Source organism: Crassostrea angulata, chromosome 6, assembly GCF_025612915.1.
Source record: "Crassostrea angulata isolate pt1a10 chromosome 6, ASM2561291v2, whole genome shotgun sequence".
Classification (NCBI taxonomy): Eukaryota; Metazoa; Mollusca; class Bivalvia; order Ostreida; family Ostreidae; genus Magallana; species Magallana angulata.
Genome location: NC_069116.1, coordinates 31,110,586 through 31,122,914, shown reverse-complemented (window position 1 = coordinate 31,122,914; position 12,329 = coordinate 31,110,586). Strand labels below are relative to the sequence as shown.

Below are 12,329 nucleotides of genomic sequence, written 5' to 3'. Positions count from 1 at the left end.
TGGTCGTCGTTACAAGTCCCTACAAATCAGTGCCTTAGAGGTTAACTTATATCAGCGTACCCTTTTGCAAATCACAAATGGATTCAGATATCGAAATTATCGAAATTATGTATTCCAGTACATCATATCATTCATTTCTACATAAATATCTTTTATCTGTATGAAATGTTATTTCATACATGTATCTAATATACTTACTTAGTAATTACACACAATGCATTATAATCGCGGTTGAAAAATTCCCTTAGAAAATATCATAATGTCGAACATATTTCAAAGGTGCTCTGTTAAATGATTTCATTTAAGACTTTAATGATCACATGTATGCATGCATAATCTCTTTAAAAACAACGAACAAATTAAGATTTGGTTAAAGGCTGGTTAAAGCTTTAAAATCTCTATACGAAAAACGATCTCTACCTTAACCTTCTTAATTTTATTAACATGTACATCGTGCAGTGTACATGATTTTATATTAATCATCGATAAACAAATTGATTGTAAAGTTTTGCAACTACAAAATAAAAGTCGCTCTCCCGTTTCTTTTACAAACATTTCAAACATACATGTACTTCTTACAAGATTATCAAGCACGTATATCAGTATTTCAACAATGAAATCACGCTTGACAAGAGTCTTACATGTAAATGAGCAATACGTTCAAATATGTTGGGGTTTTTTTTTAATAAAAAGATTCCTTCTTTTATGTAAGTGCCTCTTACTTCTAAGAGCAATCGAGATTTCTTTCAGTATATAAGACTTATGTTTGATCATTTGATTGCAGTAATTGATGAGCAACAATGAGAAAATATCAGATGAGAATTGTTGCGAACTAAGATTTTTAGAGTCTCGTCATGTTAATACATGTATTATGAAAATGATAAGCACTATACAGTGCTAAATACACTAGTAATAAACTGTCTTCAAAACTACAAACATCATAGTAAAGGTACATTTTCTCTTCTCAGGCCAAGAAAAGACTCCCTTTACGGGTTCTTATTTATCATTGGGGGTGATTTTTATGTTCTTTGTTGATTTTACGACAGTTTATTTGTTCATTATCTCTCTATTTCCAGCCGATGATTTCCAGGGACAAAGAAAATGATTGAACAAATCGTAAATGTCCCGTGAGGGAGTTTTTACAGCTCCTCACTCTTTATTTAAGCTAAGAGAACTTGAAACTCTGAGACATTTGCTCTGGAGCTTTCGTTGCGTGAAAGGCCGGCAACCGAAAAATCGTCACCATGAATAAATTGATATCTCTTGTAGGATTGCTAGCTTTGTTGCAGATCTGTTTGGCTGGTGAGTTGAAGAACCTTTATTAAGTATTAGTTTCTTTTGAGAGCATGATAAACGCACAATGTATAACAAGTAATAGTCACTATGAATTTCACAAACCAGATGTTTTAAAAATTATTTACTGCAGTCAACTGATTGTTTATTTTTAAACAACTGTTTTACTTGCGAGATGTTTTGTGATTTCACTTTTTAGATTTCAAAAAAGTAACTGATTATTTTTAAGAATGAATCAGTCTTCACCTGTTGTATCAACTATATATATTAGCCATACTATTGTTTACAATGTAAACAGTTATGCTTTTGAAATATTATTAAGTGATGCAATCGTTTTGGATATGTCTGTTGCGTATATTAAAAAAAAATGTTATGGTACATGTATTTAATTCATAGAGAAAAGCGGATAAGTGTTCGAAAGAAATGGCATTAGGAATATGATACCAGATTTACAACTTGCAGAACCATTTGATAAGTAAATAACCGTAATTCATGTCAGATAACCAAGCTTTGTATAAATGCTGTAAACTTTGGATTTGAGCAGCTACACATGCCGCAAAAAAGTTTTTTTTTCTAACTAATATTCACAGATTGATAGAATTCAAATGCTATTTTAAAAATATATTTGCGACATTTTAAATATTCAATCTACTTAATATCTACTTTTTACAATTTGTTATAATCTGTTGCATACCGAGTAATCGTTGATTGTTTGACTTTTATTAAAAACAATCGATTAATTTTAGAGTTTTATTAAGCTATTACAAAATTACGCTACTGCATCTTTTGTTTGACAGTTCATCGCTAAATAAACTATATTTCAACAAAATGTTTTCATTTCTTGCTTAGAGTATTGCAAAATTACAGTTTGTTTCAAATTAGTGCTATTTTAAGTTCAAAACAGAGTCTGCAACATAACTTCATTCACACAATTTTGCTTGTATCTTGAATTTCTGATTTGGATAAAAACATCATTAAATATAATTTGAATAAATTATAATTCAGCTTTTTATTGAATATAACCTATTTTATAAAAGAATTAAATATTTTGTGCTTCTTTATACCCTTTTCATAAGTTCAAATTTCCGAATACATAATATCTAATAAAATTTTGTCCATGTTCAAATACTCGAAATCAAGGAGAGTGGTACCGTAATGTGTATAAGTACGAAATCCGCACTCCAGCATGTCAAATACCTGACCAGGTTATACAAGTTAAGTTGTCGAGCACCCATTTCTGATTCATTTTTTATTATACTCATCTGACCACGCTTCTGCAATTGCGTTGATATACTGACCAATTTAGTCAAATACCTGTCACATATGTTGTCTACTGGACGCCCGTAAAACAGTTGTAACCACAAATAAAATGTCTTATTTGTCAATCATTGAGATTCATATACAGGTGCCTTGCTGTAGTGCCCTGGCTAAATAGACAGGGTTCAGGTCTACATCTATTAAAGTCAATATTTTCCTTTACAGCAGTCAAGGAATACATTTCCCAAATGACAGATAATATACACTTGTATACGTATTTCCATTTGATACTTGATTTTAGAGAACCCCCGGTATGACCCAAGATACAAGCGGGAAGCCAGTCCTGAGAGATACGCCGCAGAGCCTCGCTATGAGCCCAGGTACAAAAGAGAGGCTGCTGCTGAGCCTCGATATGAACCCAGATACAAGAGAGAGGCTGCTGCAGAGCCTCGATATGAGCCCAGATACAAAAGAGGAGCTGCTGCTGCTGCTGCTGCTGCAGAGCCCCGTTATGAACCCAGATACAAGAGAGAGGCTGCTGCAGAGCCTCGATATGAGCCAAGATACAAAAGAGAAGCTGCTGCTGCAGAGCCCCGTTATGAACCCAGATACAAGAGAGAGGCTGTTGCAGAGCCTCGATATGAACCCAGATACAAGAGAGAAGCCAGTCCCGACAGATACGCTGCAGAATCTCCATCCTCCAGATACAAGCGTAGCGCAATCCGCGGGAGACAGAGAGGGGCCGGGCGTCGGGGGGTGAGGGTGGACGATAATGGGCGTATCATCAACCAGCGAAATCAAGCACCTGTCCCTGTTCAGAAGCGCATACGTAAGTTCATACCCCGACAGTAATTAGCTTTAGATTTTGTTAAATACGTACATGTACATGTAATTGTGTTAACACTTCTTGTCAACATAAACTAAATGTACCGGTATATTATATACTAACTGTATATTATATAGACCCGACATGCTTTAACTCCCTTTCATTGCGTCAGTACGTTTTAAATTTTAGTATGATGACTAAATATTTATCTTTAATATTTGATTTTGTTTAAAAAATCAATGAAGGCATGTTCTTATCAGCCCCATTTTTTTTTTACTTCAAAGAATGTTTGAATTTCACTTTCAATTTTTTTTCTCTTCCTCGTATTTTTTAGAGCCACAAGAGCGAGAGGTCCAGTATCAGTACTACATGTATGACCAGCCGACATACTACTATGACCCCCCCGCATACGGGCCGGGACCTGAACTAGACTGCTCTTGCAAGAGAGATTGCGGATATGACGAATTTGAAAATGGCGACTGTGCCAACGATCAAACAAGATGCTGCAAATTTGAGTCCTAGTTCAGGAAATGTTCGAGATTCGGTAAAATATTAAAATGGTATAATTTTCGTTTTGCAAGTTTTTATATATCAAGTCTAAACGAAAACATTTCTTTTTAAAATTGTGGTAAAATTTGACAATTTTATTCATTTCAGATGACAACACACCATCATCATTTTCGGCTAGGCATTCTAATAGGCCTGTATTTGTTGTCGAAACAATAAATTCTTCATATATTTTTATGACCTTTTCGTGTCCCTTTTTTCCTCTCGAATTCTTTGTTATTCTGTTTTTTTTAATGTATTTTTACCCTCCGTTACATAACATATCATAATATGTTAATGGCTAAATAGACATCCACAAGATAATTTTTCTCTTACACACAACATTTGTAGCATGCACATCATAAATAAAACACTTCTGAACGAAGTTCAAAAATACAGCATTTTGTTTATTTAGATGATGGGGCAATGAGTTCTGTACATAACTAAAACCAAATAAATAGACGTTTGTTACATGAAATGGTCACTTACAATGTGGTATTTGATTACAGTGCTAAAATATATCAATTAATGTGGACATGCTGAATCAACTTTCAAGACCGGAATACGAATATACCCTGTGTGGATAATATTTAACTAAATGGTAATTTGAATAGATCATCGACATTACAATTGGATGAATCTTCCAGATACAATGAAAAGCACGAACAATAAGGGACTAGTACATATAAGGTGAATGCATATATATATCAAGGAGGATATACGAATAGACATTATCTCGCAGTTGTTTCAAGAGCTTTCAATTTATTAGCTACACCTTTCCTTGACAAAGAAACCAATAAAACCGAATAACATTTAAACAGTAAGCTGACTATTTTTTTTTTCTTGTGTAATTTTTTTTTCACGATTTCGAAATTATTTTCCAAATTTGTTACCGAAAATATATATTCAATTAAATTTACACGATATTACGTGCGTTGAAAAAATTTGGTTGCCTTTCTTGCTATTCTCTGTGCAGTTTAAATTCAGAAAGATAAACAAAATTGGAGTGTTGGCCAAGTGGCTTTACTATCACCACAAAAAAGTTATAGGAGACAGAATTTGTCCTATCTACTTCCGAACCACGTCTCTAGTGTTCGGATCATATGCCTCGTTGTTTTCAACAACCACAGGCAAATCGATGAACCAAAACTTCAAGTTGGGACAGCAATTTATATGTTCGATCGCTATTTTCTTGTAGTGTATTCTAACTTTCTGTACTGGCCTTTTCCTGGTGATGTATGTCTTAATGGGTTTTCTCATGGTCTTCACAATGGGTTGCTTTCTTATCTCGGTCTTCTTGACGACCCCAACCACTGGTGGATCCACCTTACGATGAACAGCGACGGGTGCTGACATGGCCACAGCTGGCACAGAGGGTGAATTCTTCCCTGGAACCAAGGAAACAGGACGCACCTGTTTTTCGTAGGTTTTGGTTTCTATCGCTGGTCGTATCATTACTTCCTTGTATGTTTCAACGGGTACATCGACCACTCCCTGGTTGTGAACTTCCTTCCAGATTATTCGCTCTTCTTGGTAAATTTCGTAATCTGTATACGTTTCTGGAACTTCGATGACCCTTGTTTCCCCGGGGCATACGTTTCGGGGTTGTCGAAACCAAAACTTTGGACAGCCCTCTTCTGGTCGAAAACATTTGCAATCCCCAAAAATACCTTCAGGTCCCACTGGTCTGTCGCTCAGTGATTGTTTTGCTATCACTGAAAATTAACAACAAAAAATACATTATAAAGGTATTTTTGTTTGGTAACTTTTTTTTTCTTAAATTGAACTGACAAAGGTCAAAACGTCTAGAAACAAGTTCTATAACTATTAATACTTTTGTACCATGCATGTTCAAGAGTTCAATGCTGAATGTTTTATAATGCATGATGTTTGTGCTTCTTAAAGAATTGTTTTGTGGAATAACGTAACGAAACGATGTAATGAAAGAAGACTTCAATTACAACTCTTATGTTTAAAAAATATCGTATATATCAAAATGTGTACATTCATACTGTGGAATGGAAAAATTCTAAGAAATATATACTGGTATGTACTTCTGAAATCGAGAATGAATGTCGAAAAGAAAATGATTTTAATTGATAGTATTATAACCTTCAATTTATAAGTAAAATCAACACGCTTAATTAAAAAAACATTCAGATGTTAGAGTTTTGCATTCCAAATAAGAGTTGTCCTTCTTTCTTTACATCATAAAACCCAGAAGATATGACACTAGGTGTTCTGTTATTATTAAAATGTTTTGACATGTAGCTACAATGTATTATGAACTTGACATCTGGTATGTGAATGTTGCACTAGAAACAAGTGTTTTTAATTAATTACATGTAGTTCTGGATGTACGATTAATTAAGTCACGGAAGACTACTTCTCAATCTTCGTCAGGTGTAAATAATGTTTGCCGTTCAAATTAGCAGTAGATATAACGTCAAACAATGTAAAGCATTCCAGTGAAACTCGGTCTGGCGTAAAAGTAACGAAAATTGCAAAATGTCACATCGACGAGGGAAAAAAAAGTGATAGATCTAACTAAAAATTAAAATAATGTGAATTTGTCTCGAACACTCATTCATATGAGAAATCGTAACAGTTCCTACAACGATCTAACAAAAATCAATTTCTTTCAAGTTTTTACGTGTATGAAATATTTAAGAGGTGTTTAATAATAGAATAGACATGTTCCCCATGTTACTGAAAGTAATGTCATTTTGCTATAAATTCATGATATTGCGTTTTATGTATGCAACATTTAGAGCACTGGAATCTTTTTGATTTAATCAGTTGTACAGCATACATGTATTTGATTTAAAAAGTTCTTAAATACACTTCGTGTTATGTATATTTTTGGATAATTACTGTTATGTACTGTCATTAAAACTATTGAAAATCAACTCTGGATTGGTCCTAAAAAAAACTCAAAGTTTTATAAATAAGTTATTTCTATACCTGCCGTGTACCTCGCATCAATATATGAATTCCTTAGAAGTCACTATAGTCTAAAGAATATAAATGTGTTGCAAATCTTGTTTGATCCAACACAAATATTAATTTTCCATTCCGCTTTATGATAAAGCAAGCGCAAATTATTGTAAGCATTGCAGCATGACAGAGAGCATAAGCAAACGGCCCCGTCAGGGAATTTGGCTTTATCAATGAACTGATCTTGACTGCATATAGTAATTTAAGATGCACACCTTTTAAATGTATCTAAAAACAGTCATCGAATTACTTTAAATCATATTTTTTTCTCACTTTGGTATTTTTATGCTTCTATTTAAAGACAGTAATTGCAATGTGACACACATAAAGAACCCGTTTTTTTACTGCGAGTGATTAAACATTTAAATACTTTCTTTGGTGATTCATGCGGAATATGAAGGTGGCTACATTGCAGAAAAAACACATAACCCGCGTTACAGAAAGCCTATTTATTTTGTTTACATTAACATGTTTTTTTAACAAATAATAGATTGAATGTAGAAAGTCAACTACCATTAATGTACATCAGTACGTTAAATCCTTAAAGAAACAGCCAAAAATCGTCTCCTTTACTTAGTTCCATCTGTAACGGTGTAAAACTTAAAATATTTTCCAACCAAAAAGTATAATTATGACAAAAGATTTATAGAGCTTTACAATGTACATTTAGCTCTAGAAAAACCCAAGGTTACACACCGACAAGCGACCGATGTCATGTCTAATTTATCGTCACTTGCACATGCACTGAGTTTAAAGAGGTAAAACTTCCTATTTTCTTTCAAATACGACAGTCTTGTGTTCCATCTTTGTTTTAGTTCCAATCGATTTGTTTTATTCTTTATCATGCATTATCAATAATAAAGAAGATTGAATTAATTTTTGAATCCATTTTGAAAGATAAGTGCTTAATGTGCGGCAATATCTTTTTTGACAAAAGGTTATCTTTCTTAAAACTTATGTTACTAAATTCAGGTTACATTCTGACATGTTTTTTGTTTAATACACTTGTATTTCAGTTTGTTTTTACTTTGATTATTTTGATAAGTTTCTTTATATCAAGGCTGCTTAATTCACGTTATCATAAAGTGGAAAGGGTTAATCTTTAAACCTTATAGGTATCCAATCTATATTAGGACATCATTTTCTAACCTTGAATATTCATCATGTACTGAATACTCTTAGACTGATATTCATTCGAAGCATTTTAGTGTAGAAAAGGATAAATGCATTTACCAAGAGAAATTTTCAAAAATGTTATTATCATAAGTGGTAATTGAAGGTGCATGTGGGCATTTATTTTTAAAATGAAAAAGTAAATACTAAGAATATCAATATATGCTTTATTGGAAAGATGTATTTAATCATTAAGATAAGAAAAACTACTCAAAATAAATTTTACACTATAAAGATATTTTTTGGAATGGATTTTATAGATTATATAAATTATGTAGATAAAGCAAAGAGGGGAGAGGGCAACTCTTCAAGAACAGGAAAAGTTCATAAATTAGAACACATTTCTCTCTTACAAACAGATACCTAAACATTGTTATTTGTTTTCTACATTTATGTAATTCATGTTAAATGTATATTTGTTTCATCTTTCACTAATATTTTTGTAAAGTGTAATTGTATTAAGAGTATTTGGTTGTACGTACATGGCCTAACTTAATTAACCCTATTTCACGGTAACCAAGACTTTCTCGCAGACAGTTTGCACATGATCATCACTGCGTGTCTTTTAATAGAACGTGTATATTTTTCTAATTTACTTTACGTTAATTTAGAATAAATATCTAATGTATTTCTTTTCCATCCTGATAACATTTTAGAGTTTTTCTTATAAATGAAATGGATTTTATAGCCAACTGACGCCTTATTCTTGCTGATTACTAGTAACTTCTATTCGATGTAATTCGCACAATGATAGTTTTGACTGAGGTTGACCTATTTTGCAAAGAACCATCTTATTGAAAAAAATAAATCTTTTACATTTCTTGCAACATTCTATTTCATCGGGTTTGGTTGTAAATCATCTGTTTTTATTGTTATTTGTAGCAGACAAGAACATTTAGTATCTAATACGACATTTATATGATAGAATAAAGACAGATGACCCCAGCTAAAATGCTGGTAACATCCACTCTGGTATATATTTTTTGCAAACGTGTTACTTAAGAATTCGCTTTACAAGAAGTGAAGATATAGAACGATGGAATGCAATGAATTTGTGCAGTAAAGCCATACGTGTGTATAATGGAGATATTAAGTTTGTAGTAAGATTAAGAATACTTACTGCACATCCGCATTTCTGGAAATAGAAAGAAGAAATTATGAATGGAAATTTCAAACATTTAAATAATATTATACATTCAACACAATCATCATTCTTCTTGAGATTTGTTCACATGTTTGTGAAATATATCAAATATGTTAATAATTACCTTCTACTCTGTGATTTTTTAATCACTGATTTAAACTTTATATCGGTTTCATTTGAACTACAGAAGCTGTGTATTTTAAGATACATTTACATAATCATTAAAAATATCTCTATGTGTGTGTATGGGTGTTACTATTTTTAGTTTTCTTTGAGTGTGTTAAACCTTCTCGCAAATTCTTACAAGTTAATGAATCGGTGATTGTTTTCCGAAACAAGCTTGTTGTCCTATTACATCACGTGCTTGTTGACCCTTAGATAATGAATTGGTAGGAACCAGTTGAACCCAATAATGTTGTAATGTGCACTCAGACATTAAGATATGAATTTAAAAGATATAAAAGATGTAAAAGCGTAGATTTCATAGAGTAGTATACAGAAATAAATAATAAATTTGGTTTACTAGCAATTGTTATTTGAAAATGATTCAGTTGATTTTTATAGATTGACAGAAATTTTTTCTAGATTGAATTTTGACTGTCCATATTGCAAAAGAAAGATATTAAGGAATTGCAAAAGCAAATATGGTCTTGTTAATGAATCATGTGCAAATTGCATATTAGTAAACTGCGGTTTAATTGTCTTATAGGATTGCATTTTTTTTCTTTTCAGATTCAGGACATCGTCTCTGCATTGTCAGAACAAGAGACAAGGAGGTCAATGGTGAAAAGTCTTTTGAGGTAAATCCGAAACAATTAAAGAGTTTGATATATGTGCCACTTTGCATAATGACTCCACACTGGATCTTAAATCAATCTCATTTGGTTAGCGGTAGAATAATCATGGTGCGATAGATGAAGAGCCAGGTGTTTCTTTTGCAAAAAGAATTGATTTGAATGACGTACAAATTGAATTTTTGGTGTTCAAAATAATTTATCTTGACCCCTTCCCCTTGTCTTGCGGATGTCGATTTTGATATTGATTGGCCTCCTAAGTGTGGGGAGGAATCTAGGTCCAGTAGATTGATTTGGGCATATCAATCAGATAGACTTGACCTATCCAAGAAGTAGTTTTAAAGGAAATATACAAGTATGTAGGTCCTTTTGAAACCTTAGATCAAAGGTGAGTTCAGTTACACGGAAAGTTGATTCTTCCTCCAAAAGAAACGGTTAACACATCTAGCGTGGATGTTAAGGTGTACACAAAGATGTAAAAAGTTATTTATACCGTGACGTTTTCGTTTCTTCCAGCACTTATCAACCTTCTATCAACTTTCTACGTCGTAAAAAAAACAATGCCTTCAAAATATATATATAATAAAAAAGAAAAAAAAAAACCAAATAAAACTTATGTTTAAAGCATTTTGTTTTGTTTCTGATATCATAAATGATTTTGTAATCTTTTTGTATGATCTTGATCAATTTTCTTTTGTATCGATGTTTGTAAATTGTGGAGATTGAGGAAAATTGCACACTCCTAAACGCAACTTTTCATACGAAACAAAAATGAGTTTCTAAGAAAAAGTTATTCAATCAAAAAAATTACCACAGGTGACAATAAGGCAAGATCAGAAGTTCCATATATAACACCATATAAATCAGTTGTGTATCATGCTTTAAAGGCTTATCGCATTAGATACGAAACATAATAGTAATTTTTTTTTGGGTGGGGGGGGCGCGCTTATTTCTTTGAAGTATATGATCTTTTTTTATGTTTTTGGTTCAACATACAGACCTATTTTTATGCACATGCAATAGAAGTGAAATGTTTTTACCCCACTTTCTATCCTCACATATGTTACCTGTTTTATGCATCATTCATTGCAATTTCTCTGAGAGAGAGAGAGAGAGAGAGAGAGAGAGAGAGAGATGTTCAAAAGAGATGTACAATGTGTGGTCATGTTAGGTAGCGATGAAAAACATGTTTAGATGGAATTATATATGGCACTTCCTTATTCTTGATATGAGATAGAGGAGTCCTTTTTTTATCGGTACGTGTCCTGATATGACTGTACGCTTTTGAAAAAAAAATTGTATATGACCGCCACACAACACTACAACTTTCCAATGGCAAAACCTTTGTCTTGACCAAAAAAAATTGATTGTATCAACTATAAATTGAAAAGATAAAAATGAACAATTTTGGCGAGTATTCATTGAAGACTTTGCAAAGGTAGACATTGATTTAAAAAATAGCTTTTTTACCCGTTTCTAAAAAATATATGTCTGATATAAAACCGGGTATTATATGTAAGATCAATAATCAAGCATAATGAATAAATATTTGACAAGGCATATCACGTTATCTGTTTATTCAATACATGTATAAAGTATTTTTTTATTTGCATTAGGACAAAAGAACTTTAAAACTATATTTAACTCCAGTTACTATGAATAAAACAACTGTGCATCATTATATAATACATTAGCATTTTTCATAAAGACATGAATTAAAATTATTGAAGCAATGTATGGTTTATATTTGTTAAGCAGGATAAATTAATGTTGGACATGGATAGAAAATAAATGAATTTTGATCCCCATTCAATAATAAATGAATACACTTACCATAGTGCATTGTAACAGCATTAACTGAACAAATTAAAGTTACACATCCATAAAAAATTAGAATAATATTAACGACAAACATGTTTTCGCTGGGGCTGTCCGTGATTGCCTGTCGAGCCTCTTCATTAAGTTAACTTATATATAATCGTTGTCGTTACAACCGACACAATTGTCATGACGGATTTAATGAGGCTTGGACCGGCGGTTCGCACTGATAGGCAATTGAATTCTCTCCAACTTCCGTATTGTCAGTCTGTGCAAAAGTTTCGCGCACAGAGTCGTGATGCATGACGGGAGGTGTCGGCTGCTGGTAACACAGGCTCCCAGCATTCTCCTTGCGGTTACCCGTTTGACAAAACTGGAACCAGAGGGACTGCGGTAGAAAAATTTAATTGTCAAGAAACGAAACGGTTAGTCGTGAGGGGAACCTTACTGCTATGTAGATTATCCTAATACTTGTCTATTT

At 32.7% G+C, this 12,329-nt stretch overlaps 2 protein-coding genes across 2 annotated transcripts; one reads left to right on the top strand and one right to left on the bottom strand.

Annotated features, from left to right (window-relative positions):
- The first annotated feature begins 1,144 nt into the window (after window positions 1-1,144).
- Window positions 1,145-4,120, top strand: LOC128190344 (adhesive plaque matrix protein-like). The gene is given in 5 exon segments (XM_052862365.1): window positions 1,145-1,302; window positions 2,852-3,379; window positions 3,711-3,760; window positions 3,762-3,920; window positions 4,034-4,120. Coding segments are annotated over 4 exon segments (681 nt in total). The 5' UTR covers window positions 1,145-1,244; the 3' UTR covers window positions 3,807-3,920; window positions 4,034-4,120.
- Window positions 4,121-4,308: 188 nt separating this feature from the next.
- On the bottom strand, window positions 4,309-12,179 carry LOC128190343 (uncharacterized shell protein 2-like). The gene is made up of 3 exons (XM_052862364.1): window positions 11,864-12,179; window positions 9,213-9,227; window positions 4,309-5,637 (listed from the first exon to the last, which is right to left on the bottom strand). The coding sequence occupies exons 1-3, from the start codon at window positions 11,943-11,945 to the stop codon at window positions 4,991-4,993; spliced, it is 744 nt and encodes a 247-aa protein (XP_052718324.1). The 5' UTR covers window positions 11,946-12,179; the 3' UTR covers window positions 4,309-4,990.
- Between the last annotated feature and the right edge of the window lie 150 nt (window positions 12,180-12,329).

Coding starts and splice junctions, on each gene's coding strand:
- LOC128190343 (XM_052862364.1), bottom strand. CDS start 11,945: ATGTTTGTCGTTAATATTATTCTAATTTTTTATGGATGTGTAACTTTA.